The sequence below is a fragment of the Ornithodoros turicata genome, chromosome 5, assembly GCF_037126465.1.
Source record: "Ornithodoros turicata isolate Travis chromosome 5, ASM3712646v1, whole genome shotgun sequence".
Taxonomy (NCBI): domain Eukaryota; kingdom Metazoa; phylum Arthropoda; class Arachnida; order Ixodida; family Argasidae; genus Ornithodoros; species Ornithodoros turicata.
The window spans coordinates 4,694,625-4,711,880 of record NC_088205.1 but is presented as its reverse complement, the minus strand read 5'-3'; the positions used below and the strand labels follow the sequence as shown (position 1 = coordinate 4,711,880).

At 44.7% G+C, this 17,256-nt stretch overlaps 1 protein-coding gene and 1 long non-coding RNA gene across 2 annotated transcripts in view; one reads left to right on the top strand and one right to left on the bottom strand.

Moving 5' to 3' along the window:
* The window catches only part of LOC135393815 (uncharacterized), a 327,498-nt gene that overhangs the window by 71,243 nt on the left and 238,999 nt on the right, over positions 1-17,256 (top strand). The window lies entirely within an intron of this gene.
* The window catches only part of LOC135393814 (cell adhesion molecule Dscam1-like), a 221,588-nt gene that overhangs the window by 68,261 nt on the left and 136,071 nt on the right, over positions 1-17,256 (bottom strand). The window contains exons 3-4 of the mRNA XM_064624093.1: positions 4,158-4,319; positions 1,768-1,920 (exon numbers count right to left, since the gene is read on the bottom strand). Of these exons, the coding sequence (XP_064480163.1) occupies positions 1,768-1,920; positions 4,158-4,319 (315 nt within the window). The remainder of the gene's footprint in view (positions 1-1,767; positions 1,921-4,157; positions 4,320-17,256) is intronic.

Here is a 17,256-nt window from a genome sequence, read left to right as displayed (position 1 = left end):
AAATAATTTTTAATTGCACTATGCCCTGGAACGGTCATTTGTGCCATGCTTGTTCTAAACTTCGGCTATCTACGCTATATTTCTCCAACGCACATATGAGAAGGAGTTTCCTAGAAAGCTTAGGGTTACAGTGTTCTTCGCAGCAAAGGCATCACTGTATATTTAGTCGCTGCAGCGAAGGACGGAATCTAAGGAGGCAGGCCCTATAGACGCTGCCTAAAGAATGTCAGTTTCGGCCCCATAACTTATTACCCCCGTCGCACGGGCTAATTTAGTGTCATTTTCTTGAAGCGCACTCCTCCCAAGCGAATGCTACTTTCACTACGTGCTTGCTGCATGCCTTGTCACTCAACTGTGACGACAGAACAGAGAGATAAGAATGGACGGTGGCCAAATTTTTAAGCGTGCGCCACAATACGTCGTAAGAATGTTCTTCTTCGGTTTAGAAGTTTGATTCCAAGCTTTTGGATTCTGACATGACACAAATGCGTGTTGCGTATCAACGTTGCTCTGTTTCGGGCACTGCGTATGACAACAACAAATATGCACGCGGCAGTATCGGCAGACTGCTTGAAGTTTTCCCAGGCGGTTAACGAGAATAATTACATGTTCCTTCGGAAAACCCATTGAAAACCTCAGACAGCAGAGCCGATTATAGGATTCGAACATCCCAGTCTTCAGCACGACCTTGCACTGTAAACTGGAAAACACCCTTATGGGCGTTAATGGCTTGTCCTATAACTCGCACCACTTTTTTACACCGTATGGTCTGGAACACAGTTTTTAGAGGGTGCATTCTGTGTAAAACACCGTTTTTAGAGGGTGCATTCTGTGTAAAACACCGTTTGAAAGGGTGCTTTTCCTTGAAAACGCCGTTTTTTGCACCCTTTGTACACCGTTTTAGGAGGGTGTTTAACAATCTTACACCCTCCTAAAAGGGCGTTTAAAGGGTGAAAAAAGAAGGCATTTTCAAGGAAAAGCATCTTTTCAAAGGGTGTTTTACACAGAATACACCCTCTAAAAAGTGTGCTCCAGACCATATGATGTAAAAAGTGGTGTGAGTCGTAGGACAAGCCATTTACACCCATAAGGGTGTTTTTCAGGTCAGTTTACAGTGTGGCTACCCCCAACGAGCGGGGCGCCTTATCGCCGCTTGGCCATGCCGCTGGTGTCGTGAGATAAAAGGTCCGTGCATTGAAAAGTGCGCTTCTAGAAATCCAATTGATGCGTTAGAACAGACTACAAATTTATATGCGCACCAATTTTAAAGGTGTGTTTCGTAAACTTGGGAGGGGGATATATTTATTAGACGAAAAGGAAAAAAAAAAACGGGGGAAAGGTCAGCGAAACGAGACGTCGGCTTGCTGTTTCAGAAATAAATAAATAAATAAATTAAGAAAATTAAGAAATAATAAATAAATAAAAAGAAAGAATTAGGAGATAAAGGATAAACTAACAAATGATGAAAGAAGGATGAGGTAGATTAAAGACAAAGATGACAAAAAAGATGACTAACAAACGGTGAAAGAATGATGAGATGGATCACAGAAGATGACTTTAAAAGGAAAGCATGAGGTTAATGCGTTGAGGGTGAGAGTGGGGCACAGAAGAATGAGATTGCACGACTGAGTTCACAGGCTGTTCATAAGACCTGAATCTCTAAAAAAAAAGTCAGAACAGCTTTGGTCACAGACCGCTGTGTGTGATCTCGTACTGGGCCGAGCAGAGTGGCCATAGCAACTTGGGCTAGCAAACGTTACACCTTACCAATAATAATAAGCCGCGCCACGGAAGCACTGCGACGAACTTCCCCAGTGATGCGATGTTTGGCCTGGCAGTAGTACTTCCGATGGTTGTCCACTGCACTGTCCACTTGCCTCACGTGAAGTTCGCCGGATTTGAATACCGTGTATCGTCCCCCTGTGTTGCGCGCCAGGAACGGAGCACACGCGCCATGAAAAGAGAAAAAAGAGGCGACGTCATGCAAAGTACTCTACATGAAGCCATTAGTGTGAACCCTTCCTTCCTTTATTTTCTTTTTTTTTTCTTAATAAACATATCCCTCCCCCCCCCATTAGTGTGCGCAGTGATCCGATATGCGGGTTATAGGAGAAGAGGCTTTCAAGTTCATGTTTTCCAACTGGTACCTATTTTAAAGACCAGCTAGGATGCTGCCTTTTTTTTTTACGTTATAGCTTTTAGTTTAGCGTATATCTCTGGAGCTCAAGCAAGACGTGATGCTGCAACATCGCTGAATAGGATTAACTCATAGCTACCTTTTCAGGAGCTCTCAAAATGTACAAATTCTTTTTTAATTGTTCATCTTGCGCTCAATACTGCGGGGGAAACAAAGTTCCTGTATAGACGTAAAAAGTCATCAGGTTGTAGGCGATACCTTATTTTTTCTTCTTTTCTTCTTTCTTTTGGTTCTTTTGGTGATACTAGCTCGATATTATATTGCCCAGAACAAGAACAGTCCCTTGGGATATATCGACAGTCTCTCATCCTGAAGCTTTACCCTGAACACGTTCACAAAATTTTCTATCTTGATTGATTAATTGATTAATTTTAAAATAAAAAAAATTGAGATGTTAGTCTCGAGCCACTCGGGACTGGCTACTCCAGGACGCGTTATTAAGAAAAGAAAGGGAAACTACACAAAACTCGACGCTTTGAAACGGTATGGAAACAGAATAAATCAGAACATCACCACCTAGCTTGGCACCAAAAGCGAAGTCTCAATGCACAAAAACAAAGAGCGTCACAATGTGTCAGAGAGGTCGGTCGAGACGAGAAATTACACAAGGGCGCGCATGGCAGGTATGAGCTGATTTGTTGGCCAGCACCAAGAGCCGAATTTACTCCACCGAAAATTTTCTATCTTTTTAGCTCGACGTTTTATTGGTTGCGTTATTAGTAAAACCTGGTCTGGCCTTTTTATGTCCACTTCAATGTAGAGGATTAAAACAGAACATATTACTCTGTCATTGATGAAAAATGTGTTTTTTTTTCCTTCTTGCGTTTTTTTTTCTTTTTCGTGGAAGCCATTGAACCTAAAGCAACAAAAATATATCGCGAAAGATTCGAACGAAATGTATAGACATCGCAAGTTACCATGCCGACAGGAAACTGCAACAAATCATGTATCGTCAACTGAACTGCGATTGGAGGAAAGCCTCGTACACGGAGGTGACCTGCGGTTGTTTGTTGCAAACAAAAAGGAGAGAGAGAGAGAGAGACAACGAGAAAGATAAAGAAATCGAAATGCGGTTCCTGTAGGTAGAAGTAATATCAGCAATCTGTGGCGAAAATGGTAGCGACCTTTTTGTTGCCTTTCTTGCAATCGATGCAACAGAAGCAATAATGGTGTGTCGGTCGACCTTTTAGGTTTTCCGCTCACGGAGTCGAAAACTTTACAGTACATGCGGAAGCCTCGTAATGTCACACGGCTGTAGCATGAAACGCGGCCTATTGAACACGCAGCTGAACAGTAAACCGTTTTCAACCGTTTGACCTAGTGTTTTGGATTAGTAGTGGGTGAAAGCCACAAACAATCGCGGAGAAACGAACTGGATTGGGTCGCGGTAGACTAGAAGGAAGAAATTAATATTGTAAGAAGGAAGTCGCTGAAAAGGTTAGCCAGCTGCAGGACTCGAACTCACATCTTCTGGATTGTCGGTCCAGGGATCTACCAATTGTGATTCTACCTCGGGATCTACCTTTACTCTACCTTTTCGGTGACTTCCTTCTTGCATTGTTCTTAGGCACTTCAGGCTCTGTGTGTTGTCCTCTCTTTTGTGTTCCAGCCTCAGAACATCAATTTCCATCATAATATTGTAACGCGTGAACGAAAAAAAAAGAAATGAAAAAGGCGAGGAAAACATAGATCAAAGTAATTGCTCAATTAAGGCGAGAATGGAACTGACACGAAGCAAAAGACCTGACAGCAGATCAGAGCACGCTGTCACTAAGTGATCGATAGTTGGTCGTGTGAAGGTTACAAACTTTCTAGAAGTCGAATTAGGACACGATCCCCTTTCGGAAGCGTGTTGGGTATCGTCTCAAGTCACAGTTAAGAAAGTCAGTTACCTGCTTATCCTTATTGTTTCTATGAGTTTGAACAGTGCATGAGCGTCTGAAGCATTGGGTTTGCTCACCAGTATCAGCATCGGCGTGTATGACTAGCCCATCGTCACGTATCCATGACGTCACAGTGACGTACTCTTTCACGAAGCTGGGAATCTGACAGCGAAGGACCCCCGTGTTGCCCTTGATGACGAATTCGTCGTACACCTGCGCTTCGAAGTGTTGCATCACAGCTGTAACAGAAAGCACAATGCTTAAATTACCAACACTATACCTTTTTCTCTGCAGATCTTGTAGAACAGAAGACAGATTACACACGTACAAACACAGTTATATTGCGATTCAAAGGCCGGTCCGAGAGCTATAACACCATCCTTGGGATGTGGATATGTATGGCGACAACGGTACGGGACATCCTCGTAGCATGCAAGATATCAATAGATGTAGGCCGTGACACATTAATTCGGTGGATTCCTATTGGACAAAGAGGCGTAAGGCAGCGAGGCTGGTGATGAGGGAACAGAAACGGTGCATCTATCAAGTCAGATGTGAAAAGCCTGTTGAAATCTAGCGCAACTTGTGGCGTGGAAGCCGACATTGAGCACTATCTACAGTACTGCAACCGGTATCTCTCTCAACGACTCGTCTTCCGATGCCGCTTGCGTTAACTTGGTTACCCCAACGTCTCTTTGGCCACTCTGCTCGGCCCAGTCCTGCACAACAAGGGGGCGGTTACGACTGCCATCTTGAGCTTTCTTGATGCCTCCGGTCTCTCGACTAGCCTCTCAGGCCCCCCTTCGTGTGTGTGTGTGTGTGTGTGTGTGGTTCTTCTGTTTTTTTTTAAGGAACAGCAAGTTGGCCTACGCCTGAATCACCTTTCCTCTCTTTCTTTTTTCAATCAATATATTCCCCCCCTCCCGTTGAACTTGGTCACAGAAGACATATGCAGAAGGCAATGGTTACAAAGCAGACAGTTGCTCATCCTTGATGTTCCGGATAGACCAAGGGCTCAACTATTCAGGCACTTTTGCATCTGTTTCGCCTGAACGTCCCGTATGGTCGATATACAGTCGGAATAGCTAGTGCTTCAGCAAACTGTTCAGTGTGTGCAACGGCTGAAAACACGGAGCACATCCTCATACCACTGCAGAGGATATGCGTTCCGGAGGGCTGTATTGAGATTTGCTCTCGATGGCTTGGACAATACAGCCCTCGATAATAGTTCAGGCGTTGGGTGTCTGGAAACCCAAGAAGAGGGATGTAGCGTTGTCGGCACTGGTAAACTGTATAGTGCGTTGGGTTATCGACACAGCCCAATAGTCGCGCGTGCTAGGCATGTGGTGTAGAGCATGATGAAAGCCTCAAGTGCCTAAGAACACCAAAAGAAGTCCTACGGCTTGCTAACCTTTTCAGTGACTTCCTTCTTCCAATGTGGTGTCGAGTGCCTTGTTTTCGATGTCCTGATATTATGCGCTCCTTTAGGATGCATATAGGCATGTGCGGTTCGCAATGGCGTGTTTTCCCCCCCTTTTTGTGATGGGCTCATTATGGACGTAGAAGAATTCGTTATGCGATGAATATTCTCCCCTTTGTTTGTGTAACCCTCAATTTCAAACTAAACAGTTATTAGCGTCGTTTAGTTTCACACGCATAAGTAGTTCAGAGCTCTCTGAGTGAGAGTACAACCTGTGACAACTTAAAGCTCCAGGCACCAGACGTGTCCCATCTGAGGCGCATACGACATCCTTTAATGAATGCAAACAACTTGTTTGCATTCGTTAATTTCTGGGCGTTTGAGGCTTACTTGTCTGTGTCGTCCCTAATTGTTGGCTTGCCTCGGCCAAATCTCGTTGTTTACATCCTTTAATGTGCATTGACTAAAGATATAGTAACCTGCGAAAGCTTTGAAACGGTAACTGTACACGAACCGAAGTTAACGGTCACGCTACTACACTGCTGACCTAGCCCTAGCCCTCGTCCTTTTGAAGCGGTGCAGATGAAAACAGATCAGCCGCTAGATACACAATGAAGCGGATCATTCACTCTGCAATTAAAGTCTTCTGGGGACCACCTACGCCATTTTAATAGAATGAATGAAGGAACGAATAGCGTGATGTCCCCAGACTTATAGGTCGTACACCGGCAGAAGCACACAGGGAAAAACAGGTATTATTAGGTAGGTGTATTATCATCTTCCTTTTCGACGACAAAACGTCCTTTATATTTAATGATGCTGAGTTGGTTGTCTGATCGCAACAGGTGCTACGTCTTCCGTTATTGCTCCTTGCAATTTGGTGCAATATAATGATCCGCTTTTAATAACGCAGTTATGCGCGCACATTTCAAAGCTTTCTCGAACGTCGTTTTTTACAAGTTACTTACGCAATGTGTTCCATTACGCAGCGTCGCACTGGGTTGTAGCGGTCACCGGAAACGTACGAATTGAAGAAGGTACTGGCGCGGACCAGTTTTAGCGCCTCCATTATTGAAACTGTATCACTAGCTCGCAAGATAGAATGACGTTAACTCTATTATACGCAAAGGAAATGCGAGGCAGCCGACTTTTGTGTTCCCCTCCTCGGTGTTCCTTTCCATAAACGTCCAGTAGCTATTCCTACTAGCTTTTGGAATTAATTTGTGCATTGCGTCTCTCTCCATGCGTATTGATCTAGGAGTAAACTAATCCATAATATTATTGGGATAACCACATCACGCAAGAGATAACGTGTGCGCTGGCTCAATAAATGGTGAAGCTTCAGAACGCCCGAAACTCAGATCCCCATTTTTTTTCTCTATCACATCACCACTACCATCCGGTGCAGGGAAAACTGCGCCATTGAAAAGAATTGTTCTATGAGTTCTCGAATATACGAATTGTTCTCGTATATCTATGAAAATCGGCTCACGTATAAGACCGTCTCTTTCGAACATCTCTTTTAAACCGAGCATGGAAAGAGCGCAGAGAATGGTAAATAGTTTATTACCTCAAGTTACAACTTCGCAGTGACGCGTAAGAGCAATTCTTTGCTTGCTAACAACGTGAAACGATCCAAACCATATTGAAAGTATACTCTTACAGCTCGTATGTATCCCTCCTGTAACAAAACGCGATGGAGGAGCATTCCCTCGTGTTGCTGCCCAGACGGTAAAAGCTCACATGATTCGTTTTTCTCCCCACCTCGAGATAAAGAAGAAATAAATAAAAAATGGCCGTTAAAGTATGCAGAAGTAACCATACAAACCCCATCTCCGAAAGCATTTTATCGTAGAAACAGCTTCGGCAGCGGATGGCCGCATTGGCAACGCCATTAAAACTTGAAAAGGAAGTGGCCGTGAAGATAGCGCGCATGGCAGAAGCGATAAAATAAACTGAAAAGGTGCCGGTCAAAAAAAAATATCGGAAACTTTCGCAGACGCGCGATACAGTAAATCAATAATAATGGCGATAATTCGAAAGGGGGCGATAAAAGCATAGCGGCAACAAACTCTCTCGAGTCAGAGCGATGACAGATTGAGGCAGTCAATCACTTACCGGTGACTAGTGTTCAATGAAGCTCACTATCTCGGGCTGACAGGATGTGTGAGGAACATCTCCCCGACCAGCATACGAAGGCAAATCGTGAATAAAATCGAAACCACCCTAGAGGTTTTTATTTGGGCCCATTTACTTGCTCTATATGGCATGCCCTTGTGCACGCATTTGTGCTTTCGCTTTTCTTTTTGTGCGCTGCAGGTGTACATCGGAGAAGATATAATAACACGGGATACCAATATGCTTTTATGTCGTGCAGTTCCTAATGTAACGTGCGAACAGAGAAATGCTCCTGCAATCTGGTACGTTTCCTATGAAAATGAGAAATAAGTGAAAGCGTCTGGTGCCCCCCTTTTGTGTGTGTGTGTTGGAGGGTGGGGGGGACATGTTTATTGAAAAAAGAAAGGGAGGAAAGGTTAGTCAAGCGTAGGCCGACGTTCTATTCCTTTAAGAAAAAAAAAAGAAAAGAAAGAAAAAGGAGAAAAAAGACAAAACAAAAATCACACACACACACACACACACACACACACACACACACACACACACACACACACACACACACACACACACACACACACACAAAGGAGGCCTTAGAGGCTGGTCGAGAGGCCGGTGGCACGATGAAAGCTCAAGAGGGTAGTCGTAACTGCCCCCTGGTTGCGTAGGGCAGGGCCAAGCAGGGTGTCTAAAGAGACGTTAGGGTAGCCAAGTTGTCGCAAGTGGCGTTGGGTCTTTCAGAGAGATACCGGTTGCAGGATAATAGGTAGTGCTCAATGTCGGCAATGTGGGATCCCTAGGATTCTTCTTAAGTTCACCTAAAGCGCGTGCAGGGACGATATAGTACCTGTTGCTGAAACATTGCCGTCGTATCTCGAATGTCGCAAGCCTGCAAGTGGTGGCGGAAACTTTTCGTTTTCCTTTCAGTAAGAGGACTTGGAAGGCAGTTCCTGTATTTAGAGGCGATTTCGAAAACTTTCTACCATGGGCTCGTCTTTTATCTCTCCTGTTACGTGGTTCCGCACTTGAACATGATGAATGGTGCCCAACTATCACTACGGTTGAACTCATAATACATCCAGTTTGTAGCATATAAAGTAAAATACGAGGACACATAAGCATGCCTGTGCAATTCAATGCCGTCAAATAATCGAAATCACGCAACGGAGTTCACAGATACCCGCGAATTTAATATTCCGCTTATATAATGTAATTATGTATGTATTACGTCGATGCGCTAGTTATATTTCTATATACGAGTACAGTTACTCCAAGCAGCACCTATAGTGCGAGAATAAAAAAAGAGATTTCTTTCTTACGAGATTTCATGATATGTCAACAATTTCTATTATAAACATTCTGATATCGAAGTGCAATAATCGGATACATTTTCCATCGAAGAAAGATCAATAAATAGAAAGCGAAAGCAGCACAAGCAGCAAACTGCCCAGATGAAATTTCCATGCGGGAAATGAATGCTGACGCATTCTTTTATTTTATTCTCCGCCGCCTTTACATACCTTCGTTTTTAAACCGAGACGTGCATACCTCCCTGTGTGCAGTCTTTGTACGATTCCTGGAGTAAACAGAGGCAGTCGGACCAAGCAATTCGTTTTACTGTCTCGGAATTCAGAAAATTTCTCTGCAGCCCGATATGCGAGCCATCCGGCGTGCGCGAGCTTCCTTATTGTGATTAGAATTCGGGATCGACAAACAAAACAAACCTAGTATTCCGACAGAATGGATGTTATCTGCAGGCATACGGTATGATTAATGGATTCTGTTTGGAGCGCCGCGGAGTAAACAGTGTGTCGTCAGTGAGTGCACGCAGGTAGCTTTGATTGAGGCCGACGCAAGCAATTGTATTATGTGTCGATGGCAAGTCGTCTGTGAATCTTTTTCACTGGTTCGTTTTATTTCCAGTCCCTTCATCGTTAACCCCATCCGCCCCTATATGCTCGCTGAGCAAGTGAACCGTAAGCGTTCTAGTGTAGCCGGCACTTGCCTGGCTGACATCTCCTTTTTTGTGTGAATAAACATAGACCCCCACCCCCACCCCACCCCCCGGCATCATATTCGTACAGCCACAATGCAGAGCAAAATGCAGAGCGTGAAGGGCCGCCGTTTGCCGTGACTTTTCTGTGTCAACGCGTCAAAATTTATATAAGAAACTGATCACATAAAAGTAAGTTTGAGGGTAAGTTGCATTTTTTTACAATCAATCAATCAATCAAGTTTGAGGGTGAGAACGTTTGTTACTAAACGTGTGCAATCATTGCACGCAGATCTAGTTGTGTTACGTGTTGATTGAATACACTAGCTTTATTACGCATGAGATTATTCACCCCGCATGTTCTGTTCTTAAGGGGAATAGCAAGCCGAGTTGCGTGTGGTTAAACGTTCCCTCGTCATTCATTTGCAATAACCATATCCTCCTTTTTTTTAGTGTTCGCGTCACCAATAACCAGTGCACGGGACAATAAATAAATAAATCAACCAATCAATCAATAACCAATAAATCAGCGGGGCGCTAGCATCGATTATACCAACCGCAGTAATTCATTCGTGAACCGGTCCATCGAACATTGGACAACCTATCGAATAATATTCTAATCATCCTATAGGCATCCAATTTTCTTCAACAAGCTCTTGCTATAGCTGCTTTCGATGACAGAATATCCACTGACGAATTCTATTTCTTGTTGCCCTTTACTATGAGGCAACGAACTGTTTTATTTGCATAATTGATGCATGAGCATGCAGTGGGCCTATAGCTCAATCATGCTTGGACTCGGGCGTGACAGCAATTGTATTTCATAGTATTTCATAGTTACAGAAATACCGTTCTGTCTTTTGACAAGGCAGCTATTTAGGCTAAAATATAACATTTCCCCCATTTTGAGCATTCCGCCAGTCATTTCATGTTCGACTCGCGCGCAACTGGGATGTTGCGCAAATCAACTACAACGGCTCTGCGACAACAAGCACGGCCTCTATCTCATGTAACGAAATGTCATTCTTGGCAGAGTAAAGCGCATGTATTCAACTGAAAATCCTATATCGCCAAGGATGTCGCTAGGCAGCCATTTAGTATTTGTTCTTTTCAACCTTTGCACAAGTAAACAAACACGTTTCTCTTTCGGAAGCCTTCTGAATGCACACTTACTCGAAGGAACGAATGGAACGGGTAAGGCGGCGCTCTAAAACATCGAAATATTTCCGTCTTCCCGGGGTCAGGAACAAGAATATTGCAACTGTACCGAGCAGAAACATAATCTTAGCTCGGATACGAGATGTCAGGAACGTCTACACGATGTATGTGTTTTGTTCCACTTTGGTTTCTTCAACGGCAGGAGTCTGTGCGTTAGGATAACGGAGAAAGCTGTCGTTCCATGCACCGGTGTCTCTTTATAGATAAGAGAAGATCCCAGAGGCTTCACCCGCGAAGCGCAAGAAGAGAGAGAGAGAGACAGAGAGGAGGAAAACGAAGGGAACATTGCCGTTTTACTAAACTGATCCCAAAGTCCCCTTGGAGTTAGTGTGTTTTCCCAAAGGTGGATTCCAGTTTGCAGAATCGCAGACCGTTTCTCTGGCCGATACGTTAATTGGAGTCTCGGAGTCCACAGCAAGTTATTGAAAGTGGGACGATATTGCAAGTCGAGGCGCCTCAAATGGCATGAAATTGAGTACCGGGAAACTGGTCGCAGAGGAATAGGACAGGCAGGGAGCCCAATAACGTCCTGTATTTTAAAACAACTTCACGGAATATAATAGACGGGACGCTAGACGCGATTGGTTCAGCGTTCTTTGACTCTACCTAGTACACATGCAGGTATATCAACTTCGCGTCGCGTAGTGCTTGCGCTTTTCACGTATTGCAAAGCCGGTGATCTTCTTTAATAGTGATCACTAGTGGCGTGAGCTCATTGGTCGAGCAGCGAAGTCAGTAAAACGTTGTGTTAAAAAATCGTAGAGTGACATGCTTTAACAAAAACAACATAAGGTAAAAATAAACATAAGGTCATCATCAGGGTTATCATCTGTCCGTTACGGCTGTATCGTTACGGTTGTGTATCGTTAGTGATACTAAATTTTTTGTAGTAATTGTAGATCATCGCAGAGCGATTCTCGCAGCGACTGCAGTGTACATCACAAGTTCATTTTACTTGATAGGGCTTGAGGGCTGGCAATTGATGTTCTGAGGCTGGAACACATAGAAAGGACAAATACATACAAAGCCTCAGGACTTCAGGACTGCTGTGCCCACTTCTTCGTAGGGACGGACAAAAACCGCAGCACTTGATGTCCAAAGGAATACCATACAAAGGGCATACGATAAAAAGTCCATCTCATATGTCTCCGCCAGCAATTGCAACACGGCTGTAGATTACCATTCTTGTACATTAACCTATGTGAACGCAATAGCTCCCTCTCGTGCCATGCGTGTCATTCAGAGACCTACGAGATCCGACACACCCACACTTTCAAATTTTAAGAGTATATCAATAGCCCGCAAAGTCATACGCTCTAGCCAATGCAGCCACGCAAGAAAAAAAATTCACGTATTATATTTGTTTCGTTTGACGACTCACAGAATGTTAAGGCGATCCCAAGAATCACCCAACACTAGAATTACCTTCCGTCTACGGATTATTCCAAACAGCCCTATACCAGCGACGTAAACAACAGCTCCACTGAAGCCCTTCCTACAAAATTCTGCCTCATTTCGCAATGGCGTTTATACCAGCTCCCATCCAAAACACGCCTCAGAAAGAGCGCAAAGTTAAATGGCCATAAAGGAGTGGCATGATCTCGCATAAGCACCGGCCTCGCATAACTCGGCCATGTTCGAAAGGAAGCCCCCCCCCCCCCCCCCCCGTTAAGGCTTCTCGAACACGTATTTCATGCTTCACGTGGCTAAAACTCTGTCGCGTTAAAGATAGGATCAGTGGCCCATATGCAGTTGTGCTAAAGACAAGAAAAAGAAGAAAAAAAAATTCTGCTTCCTTCAGCCGGGCAATTATTTTCGCACTCCCCTTTCTTCATTTTGATGGATGCGTATCGATCGACAGCGAGTGATGAAGCGTTATTAGAATTGTTAAAGCGCGCTAATGGATACTGGAAGGCCTTTCGCGATGTCTCTTTTGTCTTCTGACGTTATCTTGACTGGTTAGTGGTTGAGTTCAGTTTATTTTCCATCCAGTACATACATAAGCACATCCATACAGCGTTAGCCAGCCTCTCTTTGGATCAAGTTGTGAGATTTGCAACAAGATCATATATGAGACCAAGAGGGCACTGTCCAGCTTGTTGAAATGTCGTCAAGAAAAAATAATAACGAAAGAATGAAGCACGAAGTCAGAGTAACTATTTAATACGTGAGCTTTCGGGCAGAGCCTGCCCTTCTTGAGACCAAGAAGTCTGAGGGAGAGCAGGCTCTGCGTGAAAGCCCACGTATTAAATAGCTACTCTGACTTCGTGCTTCATTCTTTCGTTATTATTTTTCTTGACCACAAGATCATATATCGAAGCACTTTCCGTCTTGCACGATGCCGCTACAGCTGCGGTAGAATCGAGCGTAGTCACGAGCCAAGTTGAAAGCTGGAACCAATCCTATCGCTTTCTGTAATCACCAATCAGACCAGATGACAGAGCATCAATATGAAATCCTTGAATAAACTAGCAACACGGCGTGAAAGACGAAATTCTATGCTGTTTTCCTCTGGCCAATGAACACTGTTACATATTATTTCCCTTTACTCTGTGAACACTGCAAACATGCAAGAAGGGAAAACCGCAACACAATACCAACAACACCCGTACATTTTTTTTCCCCCGGAAACGTCATAGCCGCGCAACAAATGACAGTTATAATTGATACGTGCGCATAAATCGTAGCCTAAGGCTTCGAAAACCGAACGCTAATGTTGGGCTTCCTTTATAACACGCTTGTCGCGTTTCCCTTCTTGTAACTTTGAAAAGTTGGTGGAGTTTCAGAAACTAGATCCCCCATTCTTCCCTTGTTCCGGCGACAAACAAAGCCTTAATCGATATTCGATAATATTCAAAACAGCCCTCGGGCCGCCCTCTCTTCTCTATTGTTCCAAATAAGAAGTTTCGAATGCCATCGATTCGAAGGAATGCAGAATGCCGAAGAAAAGAGGCTTTGACAAGCGCTCCGAAATCAATACGGCCGCGTGATCCCGTTAGAAAAAAACAAAAAAACAAAAATAAAGCATTTCTCCCTCCGACATAATACGCTTCCAGCTACACGAAGTCTGTGCGCACTGCCGAAAAGTTGGGCCTTCGAAAATGCCAGGCCTCCGACGCACAGGAGGCCTGGCAACGAGTTACAGCTTTCGTACGATATATGCAGTTGTGCGCGAATAAAAGAGGAACAAAAAAAAATATATAAAATATGTAGGAGGCACTTCGAGGGTAAAGCAAATGGGAAGAAAAGGAAAGTTTAAAAAAAATCTCGGGTCCTTCCCGAGAGCGATTTCTTCATGCGCCAGCGCCTTTTTCAAAAAGTGCTTGAACTCATTCATGTGTTCTTGTGACGGGCTTTCTTTTTACGCTGAAATATGTCTGCAGGGATATGAAACTGTAACAGCGGGCTCAATTCGATGTGGTGTTTGAAATGGAGGGCGCAACGTGTTTTAAGAAGCTGCATGTTTTGCAACGCGCTGCCACAGTCTAGATGGAGCAAGACGGAAGCTGAATTAGAGCATATACGGGGATTATGCCTGTTGGGTGATTCCAGGGACCTGTCTAAGCGAGAAAAGAGTACGTTACGCCTCAGGAAGAGCGGGGTTACGTTTGGGAAGCACAAAACTAAATTGTGCTTGAAAGGAGCATGCCTGGTTCACACTGTTTTTTTTTTTTTTCACGCGGTACGGTTGTCATGGCAACGAAGTACGGCGAACCAAAAAGCAGACGCACAGCAAGAGTTAGTTTCGACCGAACTTCATGGGGTACGTACGGGACGGGAGGTGTGTGTGTGTGTGTGGGGGGGGTAATGACAGCATTGGCTCGGTGTTATTGGCCACACAGAAGTGGGCAGCGTCACGACTATGGCACCCTCCCACCCAGCCCAAAACAAGAAAATAAACGAATCGAGGGTGGAGATGCCAAGAGGGTGCGTGAGTCGGTTGGGGAGTGCAAAGGGCTAGAGGAGTCGTTGGAAAAATAAGTCGTCGGAAGTAATAATAAAAAAGTCGTCGGATACTCTGCCAAATTGGAGTCTGGGCTGCCCCCTCATGGATATCGATACTACCACCTTGCCTGGGCGCGTGGCGTTTTATCTGTCATTTCGAAACCCACTGCTGTTTCGGGGTGGTTACACCCACACACCAATTCCGACAGTTGAACTGCATAATGAGTGTTGAGTTTGCGTGCAAAAAAAATTGACCCCCATTAAATTTGACACGTACCTTCCATTCAAAATCCCCCGTAATTTTACACAGAGTTGATTTGGCAACGATTTCTGCAGTAGCCTATACAATTTTTTACGTACAATGCCTTCCATTACCTAGACATGAGCTGTAGTGCCTGCGTTTCTGTTGTTGTTCTTTTTTCTAATGTTTTTTTTTTTCAACTATATCAACATAATAGAGCGGGACATGTGCAAAAAAAAATGAAAGAAATCGACGCTGAAATATTTGTGCGCCATTTAGCCGATCCCGTCGTTTGCAAAATCTACTGCTTCGTTTGTTATTATATATTTATAATTGGGGGTTTACGTCGCGAGACAACTGAGATCATAAAGCGACGCCACAGCGGTCGGTTTGTGGATTGCTTTTGAGCACCTGAGGGCCCTTTAACGTGCGATGAAAGCTCACCGCACGGCACCCCGTATTTTTTAACGTCCCTCACGGAAGACGGCGTGTCTAAGCAACTTGTACCCTGCCAACAAGTTGCTGACGTCTTCGGCCTGGTTCGAACCCGCGATCTCGGGATCAGAAGGCGAACACGCTACCGACTGAGCCACCGAGGCCGGTTGCTCAGTTCGTGGTACTCGTACCAGCACCAACTACTACGTTTAGCAGAACATGCTAGCGAATGCCGTACTTGCAACTCAACTGGCAATGTTCTACAACAGGACAGTATAGGCCTATCCACGTTTTTCATTTTCCAATACCAATAATGTACCGAAGCACTTACGCTTTTTTATGTAGCTGTCTCTGACGGCGATATTAATCTCGTTTACTAGAGTGCCTATCGTTGACGCGAAACTACTTCCTTCATCGCTAGGTTGGCAGCACCACAATGCTTAAACACCGCGACTACTCCGTTCCCCCTAAATGAACATTTAGGAAACGTACACCGCCCTCGGTATACATGGACGTCCTTCCATCGCAGGTAATGCTTCGGTGCTCAAGTTGGCTGGGCTCAAGGTAGACCGAATTTCTCCATTAGTACGTGATAGCGCTATGTACATAGTACGTAGCGGTGCGTGTACGCTCTGGAGCTTCTAAGTGAATTAAGTTTCGATTACGCAGGAAACGAGGTCTCCCAACTTACAAAGGCATCGAAAACGTAAGGCAGGTGGTGGAGCTTTCTGAAACAGCTCGTCGTTCTCGGCCTCAGAGAGTTGGAGACGGACAGGACGCGGACGGACAAGGAACGCGTTCAAGCAACACAGTTTATGAGTCACCGTTATGAAGTTTTACAACTAAAAAAGTAAGCACTTTCCTGGCCTAGTTACTTCGGTCGGGATCCAATCTTGGCGTGAGAAAGCGTCTGCGCGAACAATAACAAGAACCTGAGACAGTGGAAGCGACGTTATGAAGTTTCGCATCTAAAAAAAGGGGGAAAAAGCATTTTCCTGGAGTAGTTACATACTTTGATAGGGATGGAATCAGGGCATGCGAACCACACCTACGGAAAATATCAGAAAAGCAAGAGACAGCGCACTACTGACGGCTGCGTTAAGGGTCCGATTACGTCCTTGTCTCTGCACCCAGGCTATCATTCTTACAATTTCGTGGAATTTTATGAGGTGATGATGATGAGTTACACCAAGACCACGTCATTCAGGAAGTTGAAAAAGTTCACGCAATATATCATATATCGCATCCACTACTATTCCTCCATCGTGATAAGCTTTTCGGAGCCATCAAACCAACAGATGATTTCGGTTACTCTGCGGGGTCATACCAGGCCCAGTCAAAAAGTAACCTTAAAATCACGATAAAAAATCGCAATTACGCAGTGCGCGAATTTGCTTCACACACGCTCTTTCCCACGGCGAGACGAAGCAGTGAAAGGCGGAAAGTTGGCATGACGGGAAGCGGTAACGTCATCAGGCCATATCAAAGATGGCTGCCCCCTTGCACGTGTGCGCCAGCGAGGAGCAGCGTTCAGTAGTCAGTCTTTTAACGAGTGAAGGTGAAAATTGAAGAAATATTCATCGGACGATGGTGGCCCAGTATGGAGATACTTGTTTGGCGCTGCAGCAAGTGTACGAGCGGCGCGGGAAGTTTAAATCTGGCGTGACATCTGTGGCTGATGCACCCCGCTCGCAACGCCTAAACATTATCGCTGCAGTAGAAGCTGTCGTACGGGACAACCGCAGGGTAACAATCGACGACGTGGATGGAAACTTGAACATCAGTCATGGCTCGGCGCACCACACTGTT